The sequence below is a fragment of the Dreissena polymorpha genome, chromosome 1, assembly GCF_020536995.1.
Source record: "Dreissena polymorpha isolate Duluth1 chromosome 1, UMN_Dpol_1.0, whole genome shotgun sequence".
Classification (NCBI taxonomy): domain Eukaryota; kingdom Metazoa; phylum Mollusca; class Bivalvia; order Myida; family Dreissenidae; genus Dreissena; species Dreissena polymorpha.
In genome coordinates this window covers 52,589,943-52,609,933 of record NC_068355.1, presented here as the reverse complement: position 1 = coordinate 52,609,933, position 19,991 = coordinate 52,589,943, and the positions used below count along the sequence as shown (strand labels likewise).

Here is a 19,991-nt window from a genome sequence, read left to right as displayed (position 1 = left end):
CCTTGTGGGATCCATATTTCATAACATCTTTATTAATCTTGATCTCTCAGAATCACTGCATGAAGACGAACCGCCCGTTCCTGCCAATCCACGTGGTGAAGGAGGGTCGTAACTACGCCACGCTCGACATCGCTCTGTCAGCTTAGACTAATGACGTCATAACGCCTGCCACGTCATAACTACAGTTCGCACGCAGTGCTGCAAATGATGACGTTATTGGCTACGCATGTTGGTCGTGTTCTTCACTTACAAAAAGCATTGGTGTTCAATATACATTACTTCTTTTTCTAATATTATTTTTTAATAATTTGAGGTGATATATATTCGACGTTTTGACGTTCACAATCTTATGGTGTGTTCGAAGTAAGCTCGCTGTGTCTAAAACATGTATCAATCTTAGTATCGAAATCTACACATGTTAACACGTATAAGTGCTGACTAAAGAACGCTCTTTCTTAGACATTTGGAGAGCCATGACCAACCATTCTGCTATCGGTCTACAATATCGTCGGTTAACACCAAAACTAGTTTCCAATTATGTTTTAAGCAACATAAATAATGTTCACAGAATTCAGTTAATTCATGGACCAAGTGTGTTAAGCTACCATAGTTGACTCTAAGTTATTGCATTTTACGCTTTGTCTTGTTTTCTGTGTTCTTTTATTTATATACTCCAGTATATGTGTGTTGTAAAAAAAGAGGAATATAAAGTATCTAGACTTGTTATTATTTCACCAACTCCTGCATTGAACGATTTTATGATGCTCGACTATCAGATCAATAAACGGTGGGAGCGTTCTTTAGATCTCCCCCATAGACAACCAGTACTGGTTCAAGTCCCAGGAAACGACGGATGATATGGTTTGTCAATAAATATACAACGACTTAATTTGTCGCGCGCATGAACCAGGTCCCTAGCTTCAAGGTCGATGGCACAATCCAATTTCTGTTTTCAAGTTTAGTTATCTTAAGAGCATGGATGCATATGTATGGAACAGGCAAGACCGTAATTATTATAAGTAAAATGGTACATGGCATGTTCTTGTTCTATAATCTTTTGCTAGATAAGGTAAAGTCGATTATCTTCTAACCATGTTACATTCTTTAATTTGATTCTCAACAGTATACATAAACAAACGAAACGCGCTATGACATCTTAGAACATAACTATAAAGGAGGCGAAATAACATTGTTTCGTAAACTATTATTAACCATGTATACCGACGCGATTGATTCAACAATACATTACCAGCCAAATTGTAATAATAGTTATAAAATGTATGGACATTATTAATAAAATATGAAAAAATAATTAAGTGTATTACAAAAATATATAAAACTATAATTTTGTTATTGCACATCTTACTTAATTCTTTTTCGAAATACATTCTCAGTAACACAAACTATAAAAGAAAAAATGTAGTTTTTATAAAATTGTATAAATTGACACAGTCAAGGTCATGTCAAAACATGTTTAGCAACTATATATAGTTGTGCTTGCACTTTTTAACCATCAAGTTTCGATTTCTGCGAAACAATTGTGCACTCACTTTCTAACCATCAAGTTGATATCGGTGAAACAATTGTATAAGTGTTGGGATTGAGTCATAAACACAATATAATATTAAAGCTACAGGGCGTTGAGAAACTTCCACATTAATCGAATAAAAATATATCTAAATTTCGCGTAATCAACAAAGCATTATACAGAAAGAAACGGACAGTAAATGATGTCATTGTTTTCATTTTTATGGCGTAAATTGTATTTTAGTGTTGTTTCCAGCCAATTTTATTTTTTTTTTAAATATAATAGAAAAATGTTCCATTGATTTGTGCACGCGCTTCTCTATTAAGCGACCCGAAAATGGAAAATCCTTCAACAACTAAACAACTATATAGCGGTAATTTGTAGATATAATGGAAACAAAAACTGTGTTTGTGAAACACAATGCCCCCTACTGCGTTTTGAAGCCGCACGGCAGCTATTTTAGAAAAAAAGACCTTTGACCTTGAAGAATGACATTGACCTTTCACTACTCAAAATGTGCAGCTCCATGAGATACACATGCATGCCAAATATCAAGTTGCTATCTTTAATATTGCAAAAGATATGACCAACCTTAAAGTTTTGGGACAGACACACACATACAATGATAGACAGACAGGCCAAAAACAATATACCCCCGATCACTCGATCCGAGGGCATACACAACTCGTACCATCTCTTGTGAGTCTTGTAAGTAGATTAGATAGGAGTGACGTGACTCATTCCGGGCCCTTATAGAATTCAGCTTTATGAACTGAAAGAATACTTCGAAATACTAACACCCTGGCGACACTTTTTAAATTGTCTTAAAAGCTTGCATTCATAAACAAGAGGCTTTGAAACTTTGAAAATAGGCATCTATTTCATCTAGATTCGGCTACATGCAAGTAAGCCGCAATCTGAATCGAGTGGTTGAATATATACATGCGTTGGATCAAGACATAACACTCAAAACATATTTCGTCACCCGAGTTGACATAAATTAATAATAATTGCAACACATTAACAAACATGTTTTTATTTAATATTCCTTTCTATCTAAGTGAGCATTGTATTTATATTGTATGCACATTAAAATATCGATTTCCTTTTTTATGTTATGCATTATACAATATTTATAGACAACGCGAATTTTTTCAACTAGTGAAATGTTTCTTTAATATGTGATTTACATAGACTTTCGACATTTTTGTTCCGGTTATGTAGCAGGAAGTTTGCTTTAACTGCGCAGTTAAAGTCAGATCGCGTTCTTTACGGGCCAAGGAACATAAACACTGGAAAAGATGATTGGATTTTTGGTAAACGTTTTTATGTGATTCAAATATACACATTATTTAATGTAAATTCCCATATTAACTAAGTAAATGTTTTTTTTAAATATTCAGTTATTCATGAACACTAATTAAAAAAACACGATTTGCTGTTTCTTATTATGTTAACTGTTTTTTTTTATATTTAAACATTTTCTCTATGCTTAAAACAAGATTGTAGTGGAGGTACTATTCCCACATGAGATTCTCTGATTTTGAATAAAGAAATAACACAATAAGGATGGTGCATCTATTAATTTACAAACAATATTCAATCGACATGTAACTCATATAGTGCCACTTTCAATGGCACCGAAAAGTAATTAAATCATGTAATGATCGCAATTGTTTTCTAATTATCTTTAGTCACAGGTAAATAAATATCACATTGTCGTTTGATGCGTTGCATGAAAAAAACTTTCTTACGCGTGGTTTAATTCCTACGCATAATAACTCAAAATCGGTGTTGTTTTTTTTATTAATTATCAACGTTATTCACGAATTTTCGATTCCACGTTTTTGATTTGTAAAACGATTACAATTGTAATATGTAAGAATTAAAATGAATGCCCGCAAAACGCCAAATGATGTGGAACATCATACAAAACACGGTAGGCCGGAAACAAAAGTCAACCAATTGGAAAAACGGACAGAAAACAAGGAAATTAACCAAATACAAAATGCCCGCTGTTTTTGTAGGCCGCGCTGCTTGTTCTACGTCTGCTGTTCGCCGCTAGTGAGATCCAGGACACAAATAAGATGTATACTTCCGGTTCTGATGCTCTGTATAACTGCTCATCCGTCGAAGGTACTGTTCCGCATATATGTTATGGTAACCTTCCGCATATAAGTCATGGTAACCTTACCGTATCTCAATACATTATGCTACACGAAGCCATTAAAAATTGAGGCACATTTTTGATAAGCCGCTATTTAATGTATATCAGTTTTTATATGCATTGTATAACTGATTAATCACTGGTGGGTGAGAGTTAACTGTATTATAATATCACAGGTCAAATTAACCGCACGCTATATGTAGTTTCAAGCGTTTCTTGCATGCATTTATCTTAACGAGTGATTTAATTGCATACGCTCAGCACTCGCAAAAGAGATAACACATAGCTGTTAAAGCCTGCTATACACCAATTCATACGGCCATTAACATACTGCTATTGGTGATAACTATAATAAGATTGTACGCATATTAATACGCATGCCATATGTGCTGTGGATTATATTTCTTGAAACAATTTGTAAACTCCAACTATCTGCTTCTTAAAAGTCGTTCATATATACATGTGTAAAAAAATTCAGATCGCTCGATAATAAAAATCTATAATCTTAGGAATCAAACCAATCAAGAAGCTATTTCATTCTTCAACACTCTTTACAGAAATATGCAAAGTGCCTATTCCGAGTTCGTATAATAACTGCTCGAGGGCTGGGGTTTGGAAGAACGAGCTCCAATCAGTCATGCGAATCACGTGCATTCAAGGGCAAATAAGGGGCTTCTACTGTAGCGCCGTTGGGAAGGCGAAGTCCTACTATCCGTTGTCAGGAAGATACTTGGTTGCCAGGGGTAACTCGGTCATCATGGGATGGACCGTCGCATGGCAGAACCCCAGTGGAAATAATCAGTCGTCGACGTCATGGTCCGCCATATCGTACACGGGTGACGTCATCGAGAGTCAATGGCTGCTGACGTCATATTCGACGGAGCTTTGGAGAACAGTCATGAGCAATCGCGATCGGTTCATGAAAGTTAGATGTTAGTCTTCTCATCTGCGAAAACAATGTATCTTTCTTGAGTGGACGTTCTATAAACACTGCAAATATTTAAAAGGGCTTGACTGATATACTCTTAGAAATAAGCACTATTATGACTGACCTAGATTTTAAAAGTTCTACGAAAATCTAGTGCAATACTATAATTGCATGCAAAATGTATGTTAATTTCTTATGTATCTTTATTTGCAATAAATCTTTAACGCTGAATTGTTTTCATAAATTATTTATGCGTGTTCCCCATAGTGCCGCCCTTGCTATCTACTCTTTATATGGTGTTTACATGTACATATCACAATAAGAAGAAGCACAGTGCACATACTTTCTCATCTGGGCTTAAGACACTCTTTAATTTATTTCTCTTTGTTCACTATATACACTTTGGGTTTTGACAGGATGATACAATCACAACTGTTAAATGCACCTACTTGAAACTTCATATGCCGAATAGTTTAACTGTAGAGTAGTTCAGTCAAAAGGAAAACGTTCCTCTTTTGATATATTGAAGTAATATTTTTGACGGCGCAAACGTAAACATTTGAAGTGTTTATGCTTTGTTCTAAAACTTAATAGCATTTCCGCTATTAACGTACTGTGGTTTGATATATCTCATTCAAGAAATAAGCATTGTACACGAACCATAAATTCGCACTTCATAATATTGAAGATCTTGTTTATATTTCGTGTTTGCCTGAACAACACCCTTACGAAGGCGGCTTCATTTATAAAATTGAATTGCAATTCACAAAAGCAATGACTGCAATTCCTTTTAACAGTGTTATGATATCATGTAAAAATGTGGCGTCGTCGTCTAGATTGCTCTCTTACTGCGAACAAAATTTTCAAGCGAGGCATCATACTATGAGTCATGATATAGCAAACATCAAACTAGCTAACACGAGGGTGACGCTCGATTGGGGAGATTTTGTTAGAATATGAAATATATTCCACCACAATTTACGCCCGACTTTTGATTGTAGTGCCCGAGCGAAATGGTTCAATACACTAGGATTGAAGTCGGAAATCAAGCTTTCCATAGTTGCACGTCCTGTTGACCATTCTAAATACAATGTTCGAAAGCATGTGCAGTGTAATACATTAAAATGATATATAATTTGTAAGGATTCGTATGCAATCATCAAATTCATAAATATGAGAAGTACACGGACTGATTGAGTTTAATTGGTTTGTTTCTTACTGACATATGGAAGTTCATTCTGGGACATTTCTTCGTGTCGTTCTCAGCTTGGCATATAACATACTCGGCTAAAGTGACTAAATTTCACTCTCTGAACTAATTATTTTCAAAGTGATCATCACATTTGGCAGTAACTTACGGCTATAATAGAACAATCGTTCAGAATTAAACGTTTGTCAATATCGTGTTGTATGAACACTTGATATTACTTGAAGATATACGCCAGTTGTGTGAGATACCCCAATCATAGTTGAATATCAAGTTATGTTTACAACTACAGCAGAAAACAAAACAGACACAAAGAATGAATGGATTATTCAACGGATTTTAATCGCTTAAAACGTAATTGTAGGATATCAGATTATGGATATTCAACAGAACGTATATACGTAGACAAGTTTGTTGTATAGATTTCGAATTTGTTGAATAGATTAAACCGTTTCTGTTATTGAAAACAAAGACAACTCCACTAAAAAATTATCATCTACTTCAAATATGTTTATCTAGGTTAATCAGTAAAAAAACTCTTTATATATGTATCAATTACCTAACGCTATATATATATATAGGTATACATTGAAGGTGTTACATTAGTAAAAAGATACAAGAAGATGTATTTCTATTAAAAAGCATTTTACAATATTTTGTTGAAATTGTACAACACTTGCACATCAAGATATATGTATAATGTTTATGGAAGGGTTGTCCTGACGCCCGAACAACGTGTCAAATCCATTGGATATCGTAATATGATAAGAGGATGCAGTTAGAGTTAATGTCTATATTACATATCTTTTGTTACCCTACAACAACATGTTCATTTTTTAAAGGAGCATCCTGTATTAATGATGAAATCATTAAAAAACGTTCATTAATATACATAATTTCTACATTGAGCGCTCTTTTAATTTTTTTTAATACACATTATGTTTCTCCCCGCCTCTTCCGAAGATGTTTTGATGACTATAGTTATTGTATGTGGTTTATAATCAAATCAGATTGCCACGCACAAAGCATTAGGTACTATGTGTGGATCGCAAATGTGGTCACACATAAACGTCACGATGTATATTTTATATTATATATTTTTAATCATTTCCGATCCCTCATGACGCAGCAATTTAAAAACAAACTTGGATCGACGTGTTCTATTCGGTTACAACAACAATGAACGTGAATTATGTATTTTGCATTTCCGAAAACTTTTGCAGGATCTGCTAAATAAAAAGTTTCGTAACGCAATTCTTAAGACATTTGTTCCGTCAGAGAACGTATCATTCAAAGGGTTTTCAACAAACTTTATTGTATTCCGGTTTGATTCCGGGGTTGTATTTTAGTTAGCACCCATTTCGATGGTATCATCAAGAAATTGCTTCTGGTCGTTGCGATTAAGTTGACGAGATCTATAGAGCTATTGAAAAAGTCATTACTTAAATCAAATGAATTAAATAATATCATATTCATAAACGTGTTATCGATAATATTTAAAAACCAGTAAAAACACTATTAGTCAACAAGGTACAATAAAGATGTTTGAATTCGGTAAATGTTGTTTTTACTTTAACTTGAAATAATGGATTAAATTTTGAACTCGACATTTTTAATGGTTGAAGATACGGTTGAAATTGATTGTTGCTTATCCGAATAATAAACGAAAAACAAAACATATCGTTGGAATATTTCTCTTTTTTTTTTTGGTCTGCGAATTATTTTTACCTTTCTGTAAGTTCATGGTCGTACTTTTGGGCGGCAAATTGTTTGAAGAAAGATATGAAGTAGTAGGTGCTCGTTGGGCATTATGAGTGACAGGCAATCCTCTAATAGACGAGTCTAAGGGGGATATTAGTGAAGAAGACGACAATTGATATGACGACTTCGCAACGTTTGTTGTCAAAACGTCTGCAGGAGAAGCTTTTGATGTCAACGACTTTGTAATATCTGTCGTCGAAGGACATTCAATGTCACGATGTTAATTTTTGTCTAAATGCACACTAAAAAACCATTATTTCGTATTTTGAGGTTTGAGTGTGCGATTTCAAAACATTGAAAAATCAGAGTTTTTTACTTCTCATAAATTGCAGTAATACTTTTAATCAATTTTATTTACTTCATACATTTCAATGGATGTTTCAGGATATGGTAAGTATGATCTATTGTACAAATGTTGTACCTAATTGTTCATTGCCAATTGTTTGCAATACTTTACTCTGATTCCAGGCAAGTTTGTAAGGGCTGTGGTTGCTTTACCTTACAAAACAACAACAGAGCATAGAATTATATTGTTGCATCGTATTCAGAATAATGCTTATACAGTTTGAAATGGGTTTAGTCTTTTTATTCAGATGAGTAAATACAGGAACACAAATAATCCATTCTGTGTTTAATATGTAAACTAATACGCTCCCTGTATATCTAGATGTTTATATGCTTATAGAAATGTCAAGAATAGAAATAATATGTTTGATTGAACCATGATATTAATATGGAAATCATTTGTATAAATCCCAGAAACAAAGAAGCATAGCACTTATATGACCCAAAATATCATTCCCGTATAGAGTTGAAATGCTTACTTTTTTTAAGTCCGTAATCCGAAGATGCAGAATAGGTAATATGCAGATTTGTTTCGTGCATATAAAACACTTAAATTTCACAGAAAGCAGCCAACAAAGAATAATTCGAAATGCGCAAATCTCTGGAGTGTAGTTGACTGTCTTCTTGAATCACAATATGCAAACAATACATTTTACGTTCTATTCATGAAGGTGTAATGTCCCTTCGTTCGTCTGATAGCTTTCTATCCTATTAATTTATCGCATCTCGTGCTTGAAGCTGAAACGTCTATGAATAATTGTATTTATACATTATATGTATTTTCAAATTACTAAAAATACCTGTTAATCAACAATTAAGTCTAACAAACACGGATTAACATTTACAATCGTAAATAAAAGCACATGACCTTCTCGCTCCACACCGTTATAAACACAGCCGGAAAGCGAAGCAATTTTTTGTATATCGAAGCGCATGTAGCTATTGTTAATTAGAATCGCATTTTATTTTCGCATCTATAATATAATGTGTGCGTTCTTTTTTAGCATTGCTTAGTACACAATTTGTGTATGTGACTCATAGTTATACATTTGTAAGCGTACCTTTTCCAATACGAGTCATGTATTGTGTTATTTTAGATGTTTTGCTTTATGTTATTGTTTTCATTATGCTTCAATATTAAGTTAATAATATTGAATGCAAAAATACAAGACAAATGTTATAAAATTAACGGATATAAAACATCCAGTTCTTCATTTATTACATAGAAACAATACGCATATTATGTGATAACATTGGCACACACAGAAAAAATGAATACTTATAGTTGTATGACCATTTAAGAAATAGACTTCGTTCGGTAGGATATTAAATTCCGGTTTGAATGCCACAATATGCACATGGTGAGCTTTTTTGATCGCCTTTTGCCCGTCGTCCGTTGTGCGGCGTCAACATTTGCCTTGGTAACACTCTAGAGGCCACATAATTTGTCCAAACTTCATAAAATTTGGTCAGAACAATTGTGGCAATAATATCTTGAACGAGTTAGAAAATGATTCCTGTTGGTTAAATAACATGGCCGCCAGGGGGAGGGGCGAGGCATTGTTCCTTATATGACGATAGTAAAAACTTGTTCACACTATTAAAGTCACATTCATTGCATAATCTTCATGAGACTTGGTCAGAAGATTTGGTTTAATCATATCTTGGATGAGGTCGAAAATGGGACCTGTCTGTTGAAAAACATGACCGCCAGGGGGCGGAGAATTTATCCTTTTATGACTTTAGTAAAACCTTGTTAGCACTCTAAAAGTTACATATATAGTTCACTCCTCACAAAACTTGGTCACAAAATTTGTTCTGAAGATATCTTGGGATGCATAGAACATGTCAGTTCTTTTCTTTCCCAGGTTAACGACTTGCGACCTTTCACGCCCTCTTTTTTAACGTTGCACTAGGAAATCCAAGATACCGCCATATCCCCCGGCTAGATGTTGTTTTTACATTAAAGTGGTGACCTTGATTTTGAGAAAGCGTGATTCACTCTTTACTACTGGACATCTTCTGGATGACATTACATTTTTTTTACATATTGGGAATCGAAAGCAAATACAATAACAATTCAGGCTGAATTATTTTTACCTTCAAGTGTGAAATTGACCTTAAGCTAGTGTGACGCCTTCTTAAATTGACGAAATGACCGAAACATTATAGAAAATAAAAAAAACAAAAAAACATTCAATAGGTGTAGAAGATCTAGACAGGACACGAAATAAGGGGTTCCATTATTTGACCCAGAATTATAACGTTAACCTTGACCGTATTAACTGATTCATACTCTTTGCGCATCGTCTCAGACAAAAAAGGCCAAAGTTGATGAAACTCCTCCATAGGATGTACGAGTTGTGGAGTGGACACAAAAATCGAAGCTAATACTTTTGAACTTGCGTTGCGACATTACCCTTGAGCAGGCGTGCCTGAAGAATGCCGATTGCACAACTTCACAATTTCCTCAATAGTATAGGCGACTTTAATGAATATCCTTCTTTGGGTATAGAAAATATGGACTAAAAGAGTCTCCAACTTTTTACCTTGAAGTATGACTGTGATCTTAGTCCAGCGTGATTGACTAATGTCTACGAAACTCCCTTTGATGAGTATTTGATGTGCCGGACATGAAAAAGAGGCTTAATATTTTGACATGTACGTATGCCTTTACCGTGAGCCGGCGAGACCTACATTCCATGTCCGCAGCAACTAGGAAAACGTTTTACCTTAAAGTATGACCGTGACATTTAGTCGGATTGATTGATTCTACACATCATTTCAATGGCCTTTACATTTTAACCAAGTTACATGAACACTTATTAATAGATATTTGGGATTTGTACCGTTAATGAAAACAGGCTTAAAATTTTACATTAAATTATGATCTTTACCTTGAGCCGGCGTGACCGACTCATCCATTCTACACATCATTACACTGTCCTTAATATCTGAAGCACCTTTCATGAAAATAAACCAATATTTAATTGTTGCTCTTACGCCCCTTTCAATAATGTTGTTCACAATATTAATTGTATACATTCAATGTACGCATATACGTGTCGTCATTTCAGAGTATGTGATGCTTCCGGTAAGATGGAGTTCACGGAACTGAAGACCGGAAATATTGCCAAGGAGGACCTCGGCAGAGACGTAAGTCAGCCTTGTGATTAGTATTAGCTAATCCAGACTCACGAGTCACATGTATATATTTCGGATACGCATTGTTTAGTAGTATATGTTTTCAACGCCGAGTGTGTATACACAAAATAAGGCATACGGTTCCGACCACACTCATCCTCGTTCTTTCCCATCCGTTGTGCTTCCATACAATGTGTTTTCAACAAATATTACGCTATCGGTTTGCGTCGACAATTGAATATACGATAACGGGCAAATTTATTTTGTTCAATCCCCCTCCCAACACAAAAACACATCTGTCGTGGCTTTTCCGTTTGTACGTCCTTCATTCGCAATTTCAAGCCAGATGCATATCTAAGTAATTGCTGGCAAGAATTCGACGAAACTTCATGGGAAGCCTCAATTTCAATTGCCGGTTATCATAATACAAGTACGTCTCGCTTCATTTTTTTTTAGGGTTATGTTACTTCTATATATGTCTGGATATAATAATACTATGGATTTCCGAGCTTATTTTCTGCAACGGTTGTTTTTATTTTAAATGTTTATACTGTTTAAATCGTATACGTTGAAACACGTATCTTTATGTGTGAAGTTATAATTTATGTTCATTTGCTTGTAATGAATCGATGTCCTGATACTGGAAGAAATTACCTAAAACAAATTGCAAAATAAATTAAACAACGTTCATCGCATAGATATATGCAATATGTACATTGTATTAAAATTCGCCATCATGCCTCCGTGCCGTTTACAAGATATCCGCGCTACATTTTCCGATTTTAACTATAATTGTGTTTGGTATGTTTGGGCTTCCATAGCCTATTTTTTCTTGACAATGTTTATACCAGAAGTTCCAACCATTCTAGAACGAAAGGCCGAGACTCGATACTTTCCACGCTGTTTGGTCTTAAACGGTGAGTTAAAACCTTAAATGATACATTTGTATATACATAAACACAGGACAATTCCTCCAAATCAAAACCCCGATTTATCTTTGACTGTGCTTTAAATAGATTGAAATTGACCGCTGGAAAACAAGTCATGACGTCATAGCGTTTGTAAATATTTGTTTACCAATTTTTGTTATTTCTGCGCTCTGTATTGTGATAATCATGTATAAAATATATTTAAAATCACGTATAAAAGTTATTTAAAATCACGTTTGCTAAAAATACCAAAAAAATAACTTTTCTAAGGGAGACTTACGCTCGAAAAAAAATAACTATGGAAGGCCATTCTGGTCAAAATTCAATTTACGGATTTTTCATTTTTTAGTTCGTTTTAGCCCGTTTGTAATGTATTGGTGTGCAATTTTGTTTGTTTTTTCATAAATTATTCAGATAGATCTATAATCTATATAATGAACCTGATGCAAATGATGAATAATGTCATAACATGGATCTAGTTCTACATGTGCTATATTAGATATTTTAAAAGCAGCATGCACCAAATGCTTATAAAAAACACAGCAAGTAATTGTATCTATTAGTTTACTTTATGTCTAGTTAGTAAAATAAAGATGTCATGTAAACATTTCGTAATATCCCAAATTGTTTATCTTGTAGAGTAATTTATCTTAAATCTATGAAAACAATAACTTCTTATCAGTGTTTTAATTACTTTCATTTCCAGGGATTATAGCATGAGCTGTATATTCTGCACAAAGGGGCTGGGCGAAGGTCCACCCACCACACAGCTCAGAGAAAAGGGGTGCGGAACGATAAATACACTCTACAGTTAAGCCCGTATTTAGTAGTTTTTACCTGTGGTATTTCAGCAGTGTTTGTTTACCTAAAAGAGTAATTATTATTTTGTTTAATATTAATCAAATCGTGTGAGTAATTAGGCCATTTTTTAATTTATCTTGAAGGTTCTATAGCCATTTATCGCATACGTCTTATTTTAAGAGATGGTAGTTTAGATTTCTCTAGAGCGTTTCATAATAAAAATTAGAATCATTATAGATAAAACGGAGTGCACGTTCTTCAATCTTTTCAATTTTCTTAGTGTGAACTTCACCACAAAAATGCCATCTTAATGGACAATAATTAAAGTTTAATAAAATAAAATAGAAGTAAATATTAAGTTTACCTAATTTGCACAAATTGTGACCTATTCGTTTAAGTACATTTAGTTGCCTTGATGCTTTTTTTTTTACAGATATTTGAGATGTAAGAATTGAAATTCAATTGGAAATCTATTGTTACACCTAATAATTTTACTTTGTATTTACACTGAATGTTTACGTTGTCCAAATCAATGGATATATTAGTTTTATGAGTTTTATTTCCTATTTTAATAGCCTGGAACTAATCTGGGTTTGCTTTCAGTTTATTGTTCTCGAACCATTTAATTAGATAATGGCTGTCTTTTTCTATGTTTTCCTTTACTTTTTCTATGTTTGAGTTTCAGCAAGACAGTGGGTTATCATCAGCATAATTGTATATATTGCACTCAGTTACAAATTGAAAAATGTAATTAATAAATATAATAAAAAGTACAGGGCCTAATATTGAACCTTGTGGAACTCCTTTTATAATGTCTCTGAAACTACTTTTACTGGTCCCTAATTTAACACATTGTTTTCGATTTGAAGCGTGACGTGATTATAAAGATATAGCATTTTTGGAAACACCATGTGATTGAAGATTTTATAAGAAGATCATGTGGAAGACAGTCAAACGCCATGGACAGGTCTATTAACACTGTAGCTGTATATTTATTTTGGTCTCAAGCTTATTTCCAATCCTCGATTAATTTTAAGAGTGTAGTTTGGCAGCCACGTCCTGGTCTGAATGCTGAAAGGTAAATGTTGAAATGTTTGTTAAAGAATTCTAGTATTAGTGTATTAATTAATATCATGGTGCAAACACAATTAACAAACATGCTGCACTCATAAAATAATACATAAAAATACACACATGAGCATGTCACGCAACACAGTACCAAGGAAAGCACAAAAAAGAGAGTGATCTCTTATCTCCAGTGTGGTCCTTGTTGATGGTGGCATGACAAAGAAAGACATGAATTGTTGCTTAATAATATATCACAGAGTTAAACTGAAAATTAATGATACTTGAATTGGTGGACATTATTGTAGGAATATCACAATTAAAAAATGAGCAAATACAACATGAAGTTAATAAATTACTTAAGTTATTAAAATAGTTATAGCATTACAAAACTATCACAGATAATTCCAACATTAACATCACAAACTGACTAGTAAAATGTAATTAAGAAGCGGAATGTATATAAAAAAAATTACACATGCTACCGATTACTTAGTAAAAGAATATTATAAAATCTGACTTAAAAAGTGGGTTTTGATGGCAACCTTGAACCTATGGAACTCAGATATACTAGTAATAGAAGGAGGTAACCCATTCCATAGTTTACAACCCACAAACGCAAAGGATTTGATACCAAAACATTTAATCTTCGGAATTGTGAAAGAACCTTTTTCACGGAACCTTGTATTGTGACCATGTGTTTCCTTAACCGGAATGAAATGCTCACCCATATAATACGGGGCTGTACCAGCAACAATCTTAAATACTTGAATATTCTGTAGTATAGTATACTCGTTTGGATACTGGGAGCCAATTTAATAATTTAAATTACTCAGGACCAATGTGTGACCGTGGGTCTAGATTCAAAACAAATTGCCCTTTCATACAGTCTTTAGATTATTGGAAGAATGCTGACTGGCCTATAATTGCTTTTATCTAATGTACTGTTTTTTCTTATGTAGGGGACTTACCAGCGCTATTTTTAGATTATCTGGAAATGTTGCTGTGGAAAATGATTTATTTATTAACTTTGTAATTGGTTAAGTTAATGACGGGTTGGCAAGTGAAACTATATTAGAAGGGGTGCGGTCATGGCATGTAGCTTTTTTAGTACCTAGTTTGTCTATTTGCTTTTTAATGAATTCTTCATTTACAGGTTTATAATCAAATTTTACTGAAGATAATACATTTTCTTCTAGTTCAGTTATATACTAGGATGTGAAAAATATATTTGAACTGAGTCATCACCAATGTTTTTCGCAACATTAACGAAGAAGTCTTTAAAAATTTCGCCTAACTCGGTTTGATCATTTACTTAATTGGCATCTTTATATAAAATAGTATCTGTATGTGTTATTGTGCCTTTATTTGTTAAAAAAGGTTTTACTGGTGTCTAGAAATCTTTTGATTGACATCCGCCAATACATCGGTCCAGAAAATATTTGTTTATAGATTTTCTCCTTAAAGTGAGATTTTACGATTTTTAAATATGTTAAATTGTAATATATTGATAACAAGAGATGTTTTTTACAGAAACACAATGCCTCCTATTGTGCCACTTTGAAATAAAAATTCAATATATCATTTGGCAGATTTGCAAAATTATCTCAATTTAAAGCTTATAACTTCCCTTGGATGGTATTTTTTTACTTATGACCTTAAAGGATGACCTTGACCTTTCACCACTTAAATTGTGTAGCTTTATGAGATACACATGCATGCCAAATATCAAGTTGCTATCTTCAATATTGCAAAAGTTAGACAGACAGACAGACAGACAGACAGACAGACAGACAGACAGACAGACAGACAGACAGACAGACAGACAGACAGACAGACAGGCAGACAGGCAGACAGGCAGGCAGGCAGGCAGGCAGGCAGGCAGGCAGACAGGCAGGCAGGCAGGCCGGTCGGCAGGCAGGAAGGCAGACAGACAGACAGACAGACAGACAGACAGACAGACAGACAGACAGACAGACAGACAGACAGACAGACAGACAGACAGACAGACAGACAAACAGACAGTTCAACTGCTATATGCCACCCTACCCGGGGCATAAAAATATGTTACAATAACACAAAATAGGCAAGAAAAAGTATACATTGAAGACGAATTTCATAAAATTCAGCAAAGACAAATTAGCGCCCCGAGCCGATTGTGACTAAGATATTTCGTACATATTTTCCTACAATAATCGAAGCATTCGTATTTTTATTAGGATCGGAGTTAGTGTTCGTGTGTCTTATGAATAGATATCGTTACAGAAAATTAAAATTATCCGTAAACTAAGTTTAGATTCACATCGTACATGCATGGTATACATGCTGGCGAATTCGACTGTACAGACATTTTCGATTTCAGAATTAAATACCTGTCTTATTTCGCATTTTTCGACACAAGTTCTTCTTCACTTTTATTTTAATTTATATTAGAATATATGTATAATACGTTTTTTACACATTTTATATAAATTCATAAATATTTGACAAAATCGTGCATACTCGCTTTAAGCAAGTAACTAGATTTCTTTGTTTTCTATATTTATCCCAGTTGTTTGCATTCTTGTACTTGTATTTATTTAACAGCATTCGTTTTTTATGCATAGCTTGTTGTTTTAATGTCTTATTCATATAAGGTACTGGTTTATGGAGCATCTTTTTCTGTTTTAAAGGAACATGTTTATCTGTTAAATTTAGAAGTACATTGCTGAATTATTCATAGTCAGTATTTAAATCTTCATTTATATCAAGAATAGACATTTTATCATTTAATACATGATTAAACTTATCAACATCAAAGTTTTTTTTAACTAATATAATAACAGAATTTAGTTTTATTTGTCTGATTTTCAAGTTCATGTTGACAACCATTAATGTTTTGAACATCGCAAAGACCACATAAAAAATCATGATTTAAAAACTAAAGATTTACAGTTTGTTAATATGACATCTAAAAGTGATGGTTTTCCATTTACAATAAAACATGTAGGATTGTTGACAATATTATCTTAATCAAAAGTATCACAGATATTTTTTAGTGGTTGCACGTTCCTAGCTTAGACAAAAAATAATGTTGTCGCTTCCACCGCGTGTAAATGTAATACAGACTTTACATCTGTGCAAATGTAAACTTGTAAAACTGCAAGATGTATAGGTACGCGTTGACCAATCTAGACGCATTTACATGCTCACAGTGGAAATTGGCAGTTCGTATAAGTTACTGTTTCAAATTTGTATACTTAAGTATTCACCTTTGTAAAGACGCGTTAGAGTTGTGACTAAGTTTTGTGCGTTGTGTATGCGATTTGAAAATACAAGTTAATGTATATTTTACATTTTGAACATTTATTTTTTTATTCATTGAACAGTTTTAATTGGACATTGCACAATATGAACATATGAGATTTCTCAACCTTCAAATCTAACATTGTTGAAAATTGAAACATAAAATATCAAACCTTGTTTATTTGAACGAATATTATTTGACATGTATGTAAAATCAATAATTGCAACATGGAAAATATCAGCTGAATACTCAACACGTGCAACATTTCTGGTGATAAATATTATTGGCGGCCTTTCCCTTCCATAATCAGATAGGTACAATATATCGGCATGGCTTGATTTTATCATTAACACAATCTTAGGACCTCACAATAGACATTTTGATCCAGGATAAATGATAAACCTAATGACTTCGAGTTAAACAAGAACTTTATTTCAAATATTTACATTTTACTGTACAGAACTTCATTGTTATCAATTAATAATAGTTGCAAGCATTATTTCGCAAAATGTTTTCGTAAAGTTTGACTTAAATATAGCAAAGTTATAGTTGCAATAATCCAACTCCCAGCTATTGACCCTCCGGGTCCTGGGAGTTGCAACTGGTTTCACGATTTACCATAGCAATTTTACCGCCTGGATTTCGGGCTCTGATTTATTGGTAAAATTAGCAACATGAAATATTTTCTGGCATGAATTAACACAAATAGATCGTCAATATATCTATAATGAGCAAATTAAGATAACTTACATGATATTGTGTGCTCGCAGAAGAAAGATTTTAATCAAAGTTTCAAACACGTCAACCGTAAATGTAAATGTCAACTTGTTTGCATATGGAACAGTTTTTATTAACCAAAAGCAAAATTAAAGGAACGCACGCGCTGTGTTTACAACAACATGTACCAATAAACGGTTTATCCTATGCTTTTCTCCGAACATACAATTTATGTTTTTAAGAAAGGTTATTTTCAAATATTAAATATTTGTTTTAAATGGACAATTTTTATATATAATTTGTTCAAATTTTAATTAATACTTATGTTAATTGTATATGAATAGCGGTCAGACGACAGAATCTCACCTCTTGAGACTTGGGAGAAGGATGACCCATAACAATCCCACCACCATTTATACACAATATGATTTAACCTTTGAAACCTATCAACATTGGTCGTTATTAATGGAGCATAATATTATAAAGAAATCAAAAATTCTATTCAGAAAGAAATTTGGGCTTATAAACTTGGTGCTTAACGAATCATTATCAAATAATTGTATGTATGATATATTCAATAAGCACTGTCACACTTTATGAGGTAAACAAGATAATTGCCATCCTGTTTAAGTAACTACCTTCTCGCATTTACTTGCTTTAAACACAGAGTGATAAGTCAACGTTTTAATACTCTTTTCCTTAGTGATTCATTCCTTTTTCAGATTTTCCCGCAAAATATTGCATTCTTAAGCAATTTTTCACATAATGGGACACATTTTACTGTCAACAAAAAAATTCATATAGCAGTCATGTATTCAGAAATGGGAGAACTTTACCATTGAAGAATGTGATTTTTGAAACCCTGATGCTTAAGTTTTATAAAATATGAGTAAATAACAAGTTGAAATTAAAATGAAATATTATAAACTTCATAATCTCAAAAAATTCATAAATACAGAAAACAGTTCAGTCAAATGGATTTCTAGATATATATTGAAAACATTTATGTTAAATTGCTTTCTATTTACAGTTCTCGCTCAACAAATATCTATTTATAAATCCTAATATTTCATTCTAAGTTTTTAGTATAGTGCATAATATGATAATCTTATTACAGAATAACTCTTTTGATGTATACCTTTGTTGATGTACTGGTTCGAGTCCCAGGAAACGACGAAGGATTTGGTTTGTCAACAACTTAAATTGTCGCGCGCGAACCAGGTCCCTAGTTTCAAGATCAATGTCACAATCCAATTTCATTTGTCAAGTTTAGCTATCTCAAGAGCATGGATGCATTTGTATGGAACAGGCACAACCGTAATTAATATATATAAAATGGTACAAAGCATGTTCCTTGTTTATAATCTGTTGCTAGAAAATGTATAGTCCATTGTCTGCTAATCCTGTTACATTCTTTGATTTGATTCTCAACAATATAGATTAACAAACGCAAAGCGCTATGACCTTTTTAAACATAACTATAAGGGAGCGAAATAACTGTGTTTCGTACACTATTATTTATCATGTATACCGACGCGGTTGATTAAACAATACATAACCAGCCAAATTGTAATAATAGGTACAAAATATACGGACATTATTAATAAAATATAAAACATTCATTAAGTTACATGAAATATATAAAGTATAATTTAGTTATGGCATCTCTTGCTTGATTCTATTTCGAAATACATTCTCAGTAACACAAAATACATAAAAAAGAGTAGATTTTGTAAAATTAAATGTATCGGCACAGTCCAGGTCATGTCATAACATGTTTAACAAGTAAAACTAGTTGTGCACTCACTTTCCAACCACCAAGTTCCGATTTCGGCGAAACAATGGTGTAAGCAACAAACGTTTTGGGATTGAGACATAAGCACAATATAATTTTAAAACTACAGGGCGTTTTGAAAATTTCGCATTTATCGAATAACAATCTATCTAGATTTTCGTGTATTCGACAATGCAGAATACAGAAAATTCGCGCAATAAACTGATGTCATTTTGTTCATTTTCATGACGTAAATTGATATTTTAGTGTTGTTTCCAGCCAATTTTATTTTCGAATACATTGCAGTTATTTACGTTTACTAAAGGTTTCCCTTTAACA

General features: G+C 33.2%; 2 protein-coding genes across 2 annotated transcripts in view; both read left to right on the top strand.

The window, feature by feature from the left end:
• LOC127880929 (gelsolin-like protein 2) overlaps positions 1-713 on the top strand; it is a 31,033-nt gene extending 30,320 nt beyond the window's left edge. Inside the window, exon 14 of the mRNA XM_052428448.1 lies at positions 51-713. Coding sequence (XP_052284408.1) covers positions 51-146 — 96 coding nt within the window. The 3' untranslated portion in view covers positions 147-713. The remainder of the gene's footprint in view (positions 1-50) is intronic.
• A 2,019-nt stretch (positions 714-2,732) lies between these two features.
• LOC127876441 (streptavidin-like) lies at positions 2,733-4,854 on the top strand. Its single transcript, XM_052421766.1, has 3 exons — positions 2,733-2,844; positions 3,556-3,664; positions 4,253-4,854. Exons 1-3 carry the CDS (start codon positions 2,830-2,832, stop codon positions 4,630-4,632), a joined length of 504 nt encoding a protein of 167 aa, XP_052277726.1. The 5' UTR covers positions 2,733-2,829; the 3' UTR covers positions 4,633-4,854.
• Positions 4,855-19,991: the final 15,137 nt, after the last annotated feature.

Excerpts from the sequence above, each read along its gene's own strand:
- LOC127876441 (XM_052421766.1), top strand. Across the intron at positions 3,665-4,252 it reads TAACTGCTCATCCGTCGAAG|AAATATGCAAAGTGCCTATT; the intron begins GTACTGTTCCGC and ends CACTCTTTACAG.